We start from the raw sequence: 13,748 nt of genomic DNA, 5'->3' as shown, positions 1-13,748 counted from the left end.
TGACTGACAGGCCAGCATCCCCGACGACCCGTGACTGACTGACAGGCCAGCATCCCCGACGAGACGTGACTGACTGACAGGCCAGCATCCCCGACGAGCTTCGCTGGGAAAATCCTCAACAAAATGCCAGCAAAACTTAATTCAGCAGTACAGTAAGAGGTTATACACCTTGCCCAAACAGGATTTACTCCTGGAATGCAAGGATAGTTTAACATAGAGAAGTCACTCCGGCCGGGCGCGGTGGCTCAAGCCTGTAATCCCAGCACTGTGGGAGGCCGAGGCGGGTGGATCACGAGGTCAAGAGATCGAGACCATCCTGGTCAACATGGTGAAACCCCGTCTCTACTAAAAATACAAAAAATTAGTTGGGCATGGTGGTGTGTGCCTGTAATCCCAGCTACTCAGGAGGCTGAGGCAGGAGAATTGCCTGAACCCGGGAGGTTGTGGTGAGCCGAGATCGCGCCATTGCACTCCAGCCTGGGTAACAAGAGCGAAACTCCGTCTCAAAAAAAAAAAAAAAAAAAAAAAAAAGAGAAGTCACTCCATGTTCAACATACGAAATGTTCAACACAGAAAAATCCGTATTAGCAGAGTGGAGGAAGGAAAACACACGCCCCTCTCAACTGATGCAGGAAAAGCATTCAACACCCTTTTACGATAAAAACATTCAACAGGCCAGGTGTGGTGTTTCACGCCTGTAATCCCAGCACTTTGGGAGGCCAAGGTGGGCAGATCACTTGAGGTCAAGGAGTCCAAGAACAGCATGTCCAACATGGTGAAACCCTGTCTCTACTAAAAATACAAATATTATTTGGGCGTGGTGGTGCACGCCTGTAGTTCCAGCTACTCGGGAGGCTGAGGGAGGAGAATCGCTTGAGCCCAGGAGGCTGAGGCTGCTCTCCAGCCTGGGCAACACAATTGAGACTACATCAAAAGCAAAAAAATTCAACAAACGAGGAACTGAAGAAAACCCCCTAAACTCAATGAAGGCCATACATCAAGCCCACAGCTAATACCCTCAGTGGTGAAAACGAAACGCTTTTCCTGTGAAGTCAGGAGCCACGCAAGCATGCCTTTACCGCTTCTATTTCACACAACGCTGGAAGTTCTGGCCAGAGCAATTACACAAGAAGAAAAGGCATCCAAACTGAAAAGGGAGAGGTAAAATCACCTGTTCTCAGATGACATAATCTTACATGTAGAAAATCCTGGAGTCCATATTAAAAAAAAAAAAAAACCCATGACATTGGCAAAGTTACAGGATACAAAACAGCAAAAGCAGCCAAAATTCTACATATGAACAATGAAGACTCTGAAAGGGAAATTACGAAAGCATTTCTATTTACAATGGCATCCAAAAGAATAAAATATGGCCAGATGCGGTGACTCACGCCCATAATCCCAGCACTTTGGGAGGCAAAGGCAGGTGGATCACCTGAGGTCAGGAGTTCAAGACCAGCCTGGCTAACATGGTGAAACCCCGTCTCTACTAAAAATACAAAAAAAAAAAAAAAAAATTAGCTGGGTGTGGTGGCGAGTACCTATAATGCAAGCTACCCAGGAGGCTGAGGCAGGAGAATCGCTGCAACCCAGGAAGCAGAGGCTGCAGAGACCTGAGATTATGCCACTGCGCTCCAGCCAGGGCAACAGAGCAAGACTCTGTCTCAAAAAATAAAATAAAATAAAATACTTGGCAATTCACTTAACCAAAAAAGTGAAAGACTTGTACAAAGAAAACTGGCTGGGTGCAGTGGCTTACGCCTGTAATCCCAACACTCTGGGAGCCTGGGGCAGGAGGATCACCTGATGTCAGGAGGTCAGGACCAGCCTGGCCAACATGGTCAAACCCTGTCTCTACTAAAAAAATGCAAAAAATAGCTGGGCATGGTGGCATGCACCTGCAATCCCAGCTACTTGGGAGGCTGAGTCAGGAGAATCACATGAATTGGGGCAGAGGCTGCAGTGAGCTGAGGTCACACTACTGCACTCCAGCCCGGACAACAGAGCGAGACTCCATCTCAAGAAGAATTTTTTAAAAAGAAAGAAAACCCCGGCCGGGTGCGGTGGCTCACACCTGTAATCCCTGCACTTTGGGAGGCCGAGGCGGGCAGATCACGAGGTCAAGAGATTGAGATCATCCTGGCCATGGTGAAACCCCATCTCTACTAAAAATACAAACATTAGCTGGGTGTGGTGGCACGAGCCTGTGGTCCCAGCTACTCGGGAGGCTGAGGCGGAAGAATCGCTTGAACCCAGGAGGCGGCGGCTGCAGTGGGCTGAGATGGTGCCACTGCACTCCAGCCTGGCGACAGAGCAAGACTCCGCCTCAAAAAAATAAAGAAAAACCACACAACATTGCTGAGACATCAAGGCAACAGAGTGAATGCAACCCCTGTAAAAACACCAATTACTTTTTACAGAAATAGAAAAACCATTCCTAAAATTGATTCGGAATCTCAAGGGATCCCGAATAGCCAAAAAAAACAAAAACAAAAACAGAAACCTTTTTTTTTTTTTTGGGAAGAAGTCTCACTCTGTCGCCCAGGCTGGAGTGCAGTGGCACAATCTCAGTTCACTGCAACCTCCGCCTCCAGGGTTCCAGCGATTCTCGTGCCGCAGCCTCCCGAGCAGCTTGGTCTACACGATTGCACCACCACGCCTAATTTGTATTTTCAGTAGAGACAGGGTTTCTCCATGTTGGTCAGGCTGGTCCCAAACTCCTGACCTCAGGTGATCTGCCTGCCTCAGCCTCCCAAAGTGCTGACATGACAGGTGTGAGCCACTGCGACTGGCCAATTCTTTGTCTTTTTAGTAGAAACAGGGTTTCATCATGTTGGCCAGACTGCTCCGGAACTCCTGATCTCAGGTGGTCCACCCACTCTGCCCTCCCAAGTGCAGGGATCCAGACGTGAGCCGCCCCACTCCATTTGTTTTGTTTTCCGATGATTATTTGAGCCAGGGTCTCGCGCAGTCGCCCGGGCTGGCGTGCAGTACCGCCGGGCTCCAGCAGCCGTTCCAGCTTCCCGAATGGCTGGGACCACAGCACGTGAGACCATGCCTGGCTCATCTTTGTACTTTTTTAGAGATGGGGTTTTGCATGTTGTCCAGGCCTGTCTCGAACTTCTGATCTCAAGCAATCCTCCTGCCTTGGCCTCCCAAAGTGCTGGGGTTACAGGTGTGAGTCACTGTGCTCCGCCAAATTATTATTTTATTCATTTTTTTTGAGACAGTCTCTCACAGTTGCCCAGGCTGGAATGTAGTGACACAATCTTGGCTCACTGTAACCTCCGCCTCCTGGGTTCCAGCGATTCTCCTGCCGCAGCCTCCCGAGCAGCTGGGACTACAGGTGCCTGCCACCACACCCAGCTAATTTTTGTAGCAGAGATGGGGTTTCACCATGTTGGCCAGGCTGGTTTCAAACTCCTGGCCTCATCTGATCCTCTTGCCTTGGTGTCTCACTGTGTTGGGATTATAGGCATAAACCACTGAGCCCAGCCCAAATTGTTATGATTTTTTAAGACAGGGTCTCTCTCTGTCGCCCAGGCTGGAGTGCAGTGGCACAATCACAGTTCACTGCAGCCTCGACCTCCTGGACTCAAGTGATCCTCCCACCTCAGCCTCCCAAGCAGCTGGGATTACAGGCATGAACCACCAGACCCGGCTCATGTTTTTATTTTTTGTAGAGATGGGTTCTCGCCTTGCTTTACAGGCTGGTCCTGAACTCCTGGCTTCAAAGAATCTGGCAGACTTGGCCTCCCCAAATGCTGGGAATACAAGCACCAGCCACCACCATGCCTGGCCTCTGCTTTCTTAGCTGTGGAAACAGACCTGGTCCCAAGTGGGGATGGCCTAGAACAGAGACCTCAGCTGACTCAGGATGGGGTTTGAGATCTGGGCTCTTTGTCACAGCGGCATAACCCAGTCTGACTAATACAGTCCCCCATACACCTGGGCTCCAACGTTCAAATCGAGGTAGTTGGCATTAATCTGACACACATTCCTTCAAAAGCACCGCTCAATTTAGTGACCAGGTTGTCATGCAGCCTCTGTGGACACCCGAGGTGGCGGTGCCTGTGTGTGGCCGTGGTGCCTTCCGCCCCACAGACCTGGTTTTGCTTTTCCAGCGACCCCCAAAGACCAATGCTTTCTGGACGGCCACACCCACACTCCCGTGGGTCCCAGCTCATCAGCCCTGGAGCGCCACGGAGCTGCAGGAGGGAAAACCTGGCTTGGGGACAATGAGAGGCCACTCCCACCCATGTATCTGAGCCCATGAAGCAGGACCAAGCAGAGAGTCCTACGTGACCATCAGCCATGGACATGGCCCCACCCTCCCGAGGGCAGGAGCAGGTACACATTCGAATGGAGTGGTCTAAGGTGGGGCCCGTGTCACGTCTGTGCACAGAAATGCCCTCAAGAGAAGCCCCCGCGTGACACCGGTGCTGGGACAGGCCTGGCACAAACAAGCTTCTCCACAGCAGCCAGGCTCCCATCCGGGTGGGCACACCCGCACTGACTCACCTGCCAGGCCAAGGCCAGCTGCGCGATCTCCCGGCCCGACATGCCCTCTGTCAGCCGAGCGACCTCCGAGCACTTCCCCCCGTAGTCAAACTGGGCCAGCTTCAGGCGCCTGGGGAAGGAGTTCCCATGTAGGCCCGCCACGGCAGCGGCTCCCACAGCACCAGGTAGGGGCTGGACGACAGGCTGTGGGCCCAGGCCCATGCCGGACACCCCCTGGGGAGGGGCTCTCTTCCTGTGAAAGCCAAGCTCTGCCCCCTCCCCTGCAGGCCTGGCGGGGGGGCAGGGCAGGAAGGGGAAGGCTGCGCCCCAGCCCCGCCCCCACCCGCGCACTCCGCACCCGCAGGGCACATGGCTGTCACGCTGGCAGCGGTGGAGCCCTGACTTCTAGCGAAAGCGTCTGCCTGGGGGCCGCAGAAGCCAGGTCACAGTGCCAGGGCTAGGAGCAGCCATGGGGGTGGGAGAGCACAGGGCAGAGGAGGGGCAAAGGGAAACTGAGGCCCAGACAGCCCGGCTCGCACGGAGCAGGTGGCAGTGGAGGGGGCAGGAGGGGTGGCAGGGGCAAACCAGGCTCTTTGGAACAGAGTGGCTTTTGTCGTCACTGGCGACAGCAGGGATGTAGGTCAGGTACACAGGACTCAGAAACCAGGGCCCCGGAGATGCCAAGAAATGGAGCAGCCTCTTCTCATCTGGAGACTTCCCGACACAGCCGGCGCAGGCGCCAGGGCCTCTCATCACCTGGAGGGCTCTGCCCATGGTGCCTACTGCACTTGCTGCCAGTGACAGGGAGCCTCAAGGCACACGTGCAGCCGGAGCTGTGCCCACACGGCGCCCACACAGCACCACAGCCTCGCGCACGCCGAGAGGCCCCAGGGCCAGGCTGGCCACCAGCAGTGAACCACAAGGAGCCTCTCCCCCAGTCCCCGCTCGGGGGTCTCAGAGCAACACTCCGCGTCACCTCCCCTCACTGCCAGGGCCTGGGTCTGGCCTGGGCACATGACTTCCTTAAAACCGTCTGCATCGTGCAGGGGGGTGGAAACGAGGCTGGGCGCGGTGGCTCACATCTGTGATCCCTGAGCTTCGGGAGGTCGAGGTGGGTGAATCACTTGAGGTCAGGAGTTTGAGACCAGCCTAGCCAATATGGTGAAACCCCATTTCTACTAAAAATACAAAAAAACGGGCCGGGCGCGGTGGCTCACACCTGTAATCCCAGCACTTTGCGAGGCCGATGCGGGTGGATCGCGAGGTCAAGAGCTCGAGACCATCCTGGCCAACACGGTGAAACCCCGTCTCTAGTAAAAATACAAAATCAGCTGGGCGTGCTGTGGGGTGCCTGGAATCCCAGTTACTCAGGGGGCTGAGGCAAGAGGATTCTCTGAACCTGGGAGGCAGAGGTTGCGGGGAGCTGAGATCACACTGCACTCTAGCTGGGAGACACAGCGAGACTCCATTAAAAACAAAAAAAATCAGTGTTTCTTCAGAGAGCAAAGACAGAAAAAACAAACAAACAAGAGGAATGGGAAAGGTCTTAAGTGATGGTGGCCTCTGCCTTGAAGGCCCGAGACGCCACCAGGCTGTTTCCAGGTGAGGCTGAGGAAAGGGGGCGCACCCCCCTGGAGGCGCCTTCGGAACCCTTGGGGCTCACTCGGCCCGAGAGAAACCACAGGGAAGGGAGGCGGTGCCCACCCTGGACACGGGAGGGGCCTGGCGGGCGCCTCTGGAGAGTGGGGTGGGGGGTGGCCCCTGGACAAGGGGGGCCGGAGGGGCGGGACACTTACTGCTTTCCTTCTGTGGCTGGCTTAAGAACATACTTGTCAAAATACATTCTCACCAGGCGCTCCCGCTCCTCCTGCCGCGGCAGGTCGAAGCTGACGATCTCGTCAATGCGGTCGTTGATGGCCCAGTCGAACTGCTCGGGCTGGTTGCTGGCCAGGACCAGCATGAACCTGTGGGACACGGACGGGGACGCTGGGGCTGCCGGCAGAGCTGCCCCGAGGGGGACGGGGGCTCCTCGGCCCCCTCAGGGAGACTTTCCAGGAGACTCTAAAGTGGCAACTTGCGAGCCCCGGCAACACCGGAGGATGTGGGCACAGCCCTGGTCACCCACCTGCCCCACGGCGCCCAGCTGCCTGCCCCATGCCACCCACCCACCCCAGAGCACCCAGCTGCCTGCCTGCCCCACAATGCCCACCCACCCCATAATGCCCACTCACCCCATTCCACCCAGTTGCTCACCCACCCAAGTGCCCACCTACCCACCCACCGGGCTTCCTGGGGCTCTGTTCTCACCCTGTGTTTCACTTCCCCGCTGACCCTGGCCCAGCCTGAGAGGCGGTGACAGGAACACCACTCCCTCCTGCTGCCTGAGCCCCACTGTGCTCAGAGCAGGGATGAGGAACCCAGAGTCCGTGTTGAGAATACGCCCACGTGAGCCAGGAGCAGGACCTCGGGGGCCCAGGTCAGCGGAACAGGGGAGATGGGACTCAGCAGGGCCCAGCTTTCCTCTCCGGGAAGGACCCAAGTCAGGCTCCAGGGAGCATCTCCTGACAGCAGCTGAGCCAGCGAGCCCAACATGCCTGCGGAGTCAGCCACGGCCCACCAGTGGGGCCTGATCCTCCGTGTAAAGTGCGGCTGGAGCTCAAGAGGCCCAGTAAATGAAGAAAACTCAAAATCAGGGGATTTGGGAGGGACTAGGGAGCCTGGCCATAGGCAACCACCCTACTGGTGACCTCTGGGCAGCAGCCCACAGGGCCGCACAAAGATGGGGTGGGCCCCAAGCCTGGAGGGTGCACCCCGGCTCAGCATCCAGGCGTAGGGCCAAGGCCCCAGGCTCCGCCCCAACACACAGGACCTGCTCCTGCCCAGTTTCTCACGGAAGAAAGCCTGTCACCATCTCCCAGGGCACCACACCCTCCGAGGGAGACTCAGCAGGGCCTCAGACGGTAAGACCACCTCCCCTGCAGGCGCAGGACCACAGACACCCAGTGGGGACAGACCTGCTGGCAGCGCACAGGCGTGAGGCCAGGGCAGACCCGGACTCTGCCCAGGAGGGCCCGTGTTCCTCAGTGACCCCTGTGCTGTCCCGAGCTAGGACCTTCCCAGGGGACATCTGAAGTGGGCCTGTGCCCTGCCCAAGGGCCCAGGACCCGAGGCGCTTCCTCACTTGCTGCTGTGCTGGCCTGTGCGGTGCAGGAAGGCGTTCAGGGTGGCTCTGAGGTCCTCACTTATCTTCTCCTGCAAAGAGAAGGTTCCAGCCTCAGGCACCAGGAGCAAAGCCTTGTCAACAGCCAAAGCAGAAAGTCCCACAGCCACAGGCCTCCACTGCAGGGATGCAGCGACACTTCCGTGGATCTACACTCAAAAGCTTGACCAAGGCCAGGCGAGGTGGCTCACCCGTGTAACCCAGCATCTTCGGAGGCCGAGGCGGGCAGATCACCTGAGGCCGGGAGTTTGAGAGCAGCCTGGCCAATATGGTGAAACCCTGTCTCAACTAAAAATACAACAATTACCCAGTTGTGGTGGCACCTGTAGTCCCAGCTACTTGGGAAGCTGAGGCACGAGAATCGCTTAAACCTGGGAGGCAGAGATTGTAGTGAGCTGAGACTGTGCCACTGCACTCCAGCCTGGGCGACAGAGACACCCTGTCTTAAAATAACAACTTCATAGCTAGGCGTAGTGCATCACACGTGTAATCCCAGCATTTTGGGAGGCTGAGGCGGGCGGGTCATTTGAGGTCAGTTCTTGACCAGCCTAACCAACATGGTGAAACCCCGTCTCCACAAAAAATACAAAAAACTTAACTCGGTGTGGTGGCAAATGCCTGTAATCCCAGCTACGCAGGAGACTGAGACAGGAGAATCAATTGAATCCAGGAGACAGAAATTGCAGCAAGCCAAGATTATGCCACTGGAAGCCAGCTTAAAGAATAGAACAAGGCTTCGTCTCAAATAAAAAAAAAATAAAAATAGGCCGAGCGTGGTGGCTCACACCCGTAATCTCAGCACTTTGTGAGGCCGAGGCGGGTAGATTACAAGGTCAAGAGATGGAGACCATCTTGGCCAACACAGTGAAACTCCATCTCTACTAAAAATACAAAAATTAGCCAAGTGGGGCGGCGGGCGCCCGTAATCCCAGCTACCCGGAAGGCTGGGGCAGGAGAATCACTTGAACCCAGAAGGTGGAGGTTGCAGTGAGCTGAGATCGTGCCACTGCACTGCAGCCTGAAACAACACAGTGAGACTCTGTCTCAGAAAACAAAACCAAACCTCAAAAAATACTGTTTTTTTTCACACCAAACTCACAGAGAAAAAGTATTTGAGGAGCAGGCTGTGGCCTGGCCCAGGATGACGCCCACCCCACCACACCTCTGTGGCCACACAGAGGCTCAGGGACACTCACAGTGGCTCGCTTCCGAAGAAAGGCGTCCGCTTCATCCACAAAGAGCAGGAGGCTGTGAACGAGAGGGTGGCCAGCGTGACGCCAGGAGCAGCGCACAGGAGCGTCCGGCCGCGTGGTCAGGTCCCCACAGCGTGCGGCCTCAGCCCCAGCAGGAGCCCTCACTCCCGGATCCGACAAGTCGATCCACCCGGCCTCTGGGCAGCTGACCATGCCCCGGCCTCAGAAGGCCGTGGGAAACCAGCCGCGCACAGGCTGACAAACTCCACAGCCCGTGCAGTGCTGGCGGCCGCCCAGAGCCCACGCCAGGGCAGGGCCTTCTAAAGTGAAAGGTCAATGGCCAGAGGGGAGAGTGCCAGCCTTGAGGCACATGGTGCCAACGGGGAAAACTGAGGCCACAAGGGTGCCCAGCAGTGCCCTCCTTGGGGTCGCCGTGGGCCCTCGTCCAGGGCACATGTCATGCTGTCTTCAGCTACCTTTCAGATGATTCCACAAAAAAGGGGCCAGTACCCACACCACCCACACACGTGTTCAAGGGAGGGGCAGCACTGGGGAGGGATCCGGGAGGGATCCTCCCCCCCAGCCCCCCCCCCCGCCCCCCCCCCCCCCCCCCCCCCTCCCTTCAGCCCTGAGCCAAGGATCCCACTGGCAGCCTCCACAGCTGCGGGCCTTGTGTCCACCAGGGTCCACACTGAGGGGGCTTTCCCTTCAAAGGACCCTCCGCCGGGCCTCCTGCGTGGCCACAAGGACAGAGCTTCAGAAAGACCACAAGATCCCGGAAAGCCACCCGGACCCCGTTCGCAGAAGGCAGCCTGCTGGGCCGCCGTGGAAGGCCCATGCGTGCTGTGGGGGCGTCTCACCCGCGCCGGCTGGTGCTGGCCCAGTCGAACACCTTGTGCATGGCGGTCACGCCTTCCCGCCCCATGGGGGCCACGTCCCCGCCTGTCATGATGGCGTAGTCCATGCCCGAGTGCAGGGCGAGTTTCTGCACAGGAAGGGTGTGGGAGACCGAACAGGTGTTCCCTTCGCCTCTGCAAAGCCTGCACACTCCACCCAGAGTCCCTGCCCAGAAGCCACGCCCAGCCAGACAGGAGACGTCCCCTTCCCGGAAGATGGGAGGTGCCGCTGCCCACACCAGCACCCTGAGCCTCCATGAGGGTGGGCAAAGGGCCTAAGCGAGGTCCATTCCCGGGTGGCTGAGTCCCCAGACCCTTGCAGGCAGGTGAGACCCCAGTTGCCCCAGGCCACCATGCAGCCAGGCCTCTCACCTTGGCAAAGAGTGTCTTGCCAGTGCCTGGTGGCCCGTACATCAGGACGTTCCTGTACAGACTCTGGTTCTTCCTGGTGTTCCTTGTCGCTATGGCGATGTCACGCACCCGCGCTTCCAGGCTGGGCTGCCGGGGAGACAGGGGCTTGAGGGACACACTCTGCCCCCATGGACACCTCGGGGGCAGGGGCTTCGGGAATGCCCTGCGGCAAACTCTGCTCCCCGTAAAGTTACCCAGCCCAGCTCATGGCAGCCTCTGCCGGGGACCCGCCCAGCGATCACGGCAGCCTCTGCCGGGGACCCGGCCCAGCGATCACGGCAGCCTCTCCCGGGGACCCGCCCGGCGATCACGGCAGCCTCTCCCGGGGACCCGCCCGGCGATCACGGCAGCCTCTCCTGGGGACCCGCCCGGCGATCACGGCAGCCTCTTCCCAGCAGAGTCCACGCAGTCGCATCTCAAGAACCGAAAGTGCCAGCCAGGGCCACACCCCAGCCCAGCTCCGGGGTCCCCTCCCTGCGCCTCCCCCACCCAGCACACCCCAGCCCAGCTCCGGGGTCCCCTCCTTGAACCTCCCCCACCCAGCGCATCCCAGCCCAGCTCTGGGGTCCCCTCCCTGCGCCTCCCCCACCGAGCACACCCCAGCTCAGCTCCAGGGTCCCCTCCTTGAACCTCCCCCACCCAGTGCATCCCAGCCCAGCTCCAGGGTCCCCTCCCCAAACCTCCCCCACCCAGCACACCCCAGCCCAGCTCCGGGGTCCCCTCCCCAAACCTCCCCCACCCAGCGCATCCCAGCCCAGCTCTGGGGTCCCCTCCCTGCGCCTCCCCCACCCAGCACACCAACTTACACTGAGCACAACACCCTCCAGCGCGTCCTGGGGCCGACTGAGGAGCCGCCGGCTGACCTGCCAGTGGGGAAGGGGAAGCACCACTAGGTCACCTGCCACAGCCACAGCACAGCCCTGACACATAAACTCTTGCTCACACACTAAAATGGAGCTCCCCGAAGCACAGCCAGGACTGGCCAGGAGCTGGAACCCTGCCGCTGGCAGACCAAGTGCCCGCTGTTGGGATTAGGGGCCCTTCTTCACCACCCACCAAGTGACCTGTGGAGACCCCTCGCCATGTGCGGAGAGCAAGCATGTCGGGGGATGGCGAGCGACTCAGCTCCCCAAGGAGGCTGCCAGACACCGTGGCTGCAGCAGCTTCCCTGACAGACGGCGGCACACCCACATTGCGGGCTGTGCAAGGACCCCAAAGGGCACCCAGGCCCCATCAAGGGCCCGGAGCAGGGGAGACCCAGGCAGGCAGGCAGAAGGGTCTCACAGATGCAGACCCCCAAGCTCCAGTGCTGGATAGGAAAACCCACACATCAGGCAGCGCGCAGGGGCCCATCATCGGGAATGGGAAGGAACAGGATGGTGTGCACAGCTGTGCTCATGGGCAGAAGGGACTCAGCCAGGAACCGCACTGGGGGGCGGCCAGGCCCGTGCCGCTACCTGGATGGGGTGCCGCAGCGCCTCCGGCACAGTGACGCGGGACGTCTCCCTCACCAGGGACGGCTTCCCCAGCCGAGCCTCGATGTAGCGGCCGGCGACGGCCGTGGCGTTCTTGGCCGAGTAGACCCCGACAGCCAGCAGCGTCAGCCCAGCCACCTGCAGCAGAGACACCGCACTGACGTGCTGCCCCACCCTCCCGCCCTCCTTCCTTCCTGAGCGGGAGACGCATGGAGCTGCCCTCACCCTCTCCGCCATCGGGAGAGGCACAGGGCTGTGTGCTGGCCCCACAGGAACCCGAATTCCCGGCCCCGAATCCCACAGCCACTCGGTTACAGGAGACAGGCAGGGCCGTCACAGTGCCCTCACTCAGGGCGATTTTCTCTGCAACTGGCAGCACGAATCCTCCGGAGCCCCGGCCGCTGAGCAGGGCCCCGGGCAGACCCAGCTGCATCGGTCACAGGGGTGCACCCTCTGCTACTTTCTTGGCCAGTAAAAATGGTACTTTCTTCCTGAAAAACGAGGCTAACCCGAAATCTCTAACTTGTTTTAAAAAATCGATTAGGCCGGCCTGGGGAGGTGGCTCACGCCTGTAATCCCAACACTTGGGGAGGCCGGGGCGGGCAGATCACCTGAGGTCAAGAGTTTAAGACTGGCCTAACTAACATGGAGAAACCCCGTTTCTGTTAAAAATACAAAAATTGGCCGGCCATGGTGGCACACGCCTGTAATCTTAGCACTTTGTGAGGCAGGTGGATCACCCAAGGTCGGGAGTTTGAGACCATCCTGGCCAACATGGTGAAAACCCGTCTCTACCAAAAACAGACAAATCAGCCAGGCGTAGTGACATATAACTCCAGCCACTCAGGAGGCTGAGGCAGGGGAATTGCTTGAACCTGGGAGGCGGAGGTTGCAGTGAGCTGAGATGGCACCGCTGCACTCCAGCCTGGGTGACAGAGCAAGACCCTGTCTCTAACAACAAACAAGTCACCGCTGCACAAAGCAGCTCCCTCATGTCCTCACATGACAACCTCTACCAACACGGGCAGCAACACCATCTGTGACATTCACCATCAAGCTGATGCTCACCGCCATGCTGACACCATCACGCTGACACTGCCACGCTGACACTCATGCCACACTGACACCGCCACGCTGACATTCATCACACTGACAGCATGCTGACACCGCCACGCTGACACTCATGCCACACTGACACCGCCACGCTAACACTCATCACACTGACAGCATGCTGACACCGCCACGCTGACATGCCACACTGACACCGCCACGTTGACACTCATTACACTGACAGCATGCTGACACCGCCACGCTGACACTCATGACACGCTGACACCACCACGCTGACACTCATGCCACGCTGACATCACACTGACACTCACCGTCAGGCTGACACTCATCACACTAACAGCATGCTGACACCGCCACGCTGACACTCACGCCACACTGACACCGCCACGCTGACACTCATCACACTGACAGCATACTGACACCGCCACGCTGACACTCATGCCACGCTGACACCGCCACGCTGACACTCATGCCACGCTGACACCGTCAAGCTGACACTCATCACACTGACATCACGCCGACACTGCCACGCTGACACTCATCATGCTGACACTCATCACGCTGACACCGTCACGCTGATGCTGTCATACTGACCCTGCTATGATACTGACAGCCACACTCACTGCCACACTGACACTGCCATGCTGACACTAACCATGATACCACCATCACACTGACACTCACTGCCACACTGAAACTGTCACACTAACACCATCACCCCGACACTCACCACGACTACCTGTCACACTGACACAGCTAGCAGCAAGCACAGCAGTCACAGCGCTGGCCACCGGCAGCACAGCAAAGCAAGCGCCCACACATGCCAGGCACCTACTGTGTGCTAGGCAGTGGGGGACAGAGGGCACAGCCATGCGTGACGTGGTGTGCCACCACAGCAGGCTGGAGCGTGCACACAGAAAAGAGTGCGTCTTTAAACGTGAGAGGAATCCGCCACAGCAGGCTGGAGCGTGCACACGGAAAA

At 58.4% G+C, this 13,748-nt stretch overlaps 1 protein-coding gene across 1 annotated transcript in view; it reads right to left on the bottom strand.

Annotated features, from left to right (window-relative positions):
- Window positions 1-13,748, bottom strand: part of LOC116539298 (ATPase family AAA domain-containing protein 3) — a 26,681-nt gene that overhangs the window by 2,157 nt on the left and 10,776 nt on the right. The window contains exons 8-15 of the mRNA XM_032262085.1: window positions 11,678-11,833; window positions 11,027-11,083; window positions 10,182-10,307; window positions 9,774-9,898; window positions 8,917-8,968; window positions 7,682-7,752; window positions 6,297-6,464; window positions 4,522-4,630 (exon numbers count right to left, since the gene is read on the bottom strand). Of these exons, the coding sequence (XP_032117976.1) occupies window positions 4,522-4,630; window positions 6,297-6,464; window positions 7,682-7,752; window positions 8,917-8,968; window positions 9,774-9,898; window positions 10,182-10,307; window positions 11,027-11,083; window positions 11,678-11,833 (864 nt within the window). The remainder of the gene's footprint in view (window positions 1-4,521; window positions 4,631-6,296; window positions 6,465-7,681; window positions 7,753-8,916; window positions 8,969-9,773; window positions 9,899-10,181; window positions 10,308-11,026; window positions 11,084-11,677; window positions 11,834-13,748) is intronic.

The sequence above is a fragment of the Sapajus apella genome, unplaced genomic scaffold, assembly GCF_009761245.1.
Source record: "Sapajus apella isolate SASKATOON/1434 unplaced genomic scaffold, GSC_monkey_1.0 scaffold127, whole genome shotgun sequence".
Lineage (NCBI taxonomy): Eukaryota > Metazoa > Chordata > Mammalia > Primates > Cebidae > Sapajus > Sapajus apella.
This window is presented reverse-complemented; position numbering and strand designations above follow the sequence as displayed.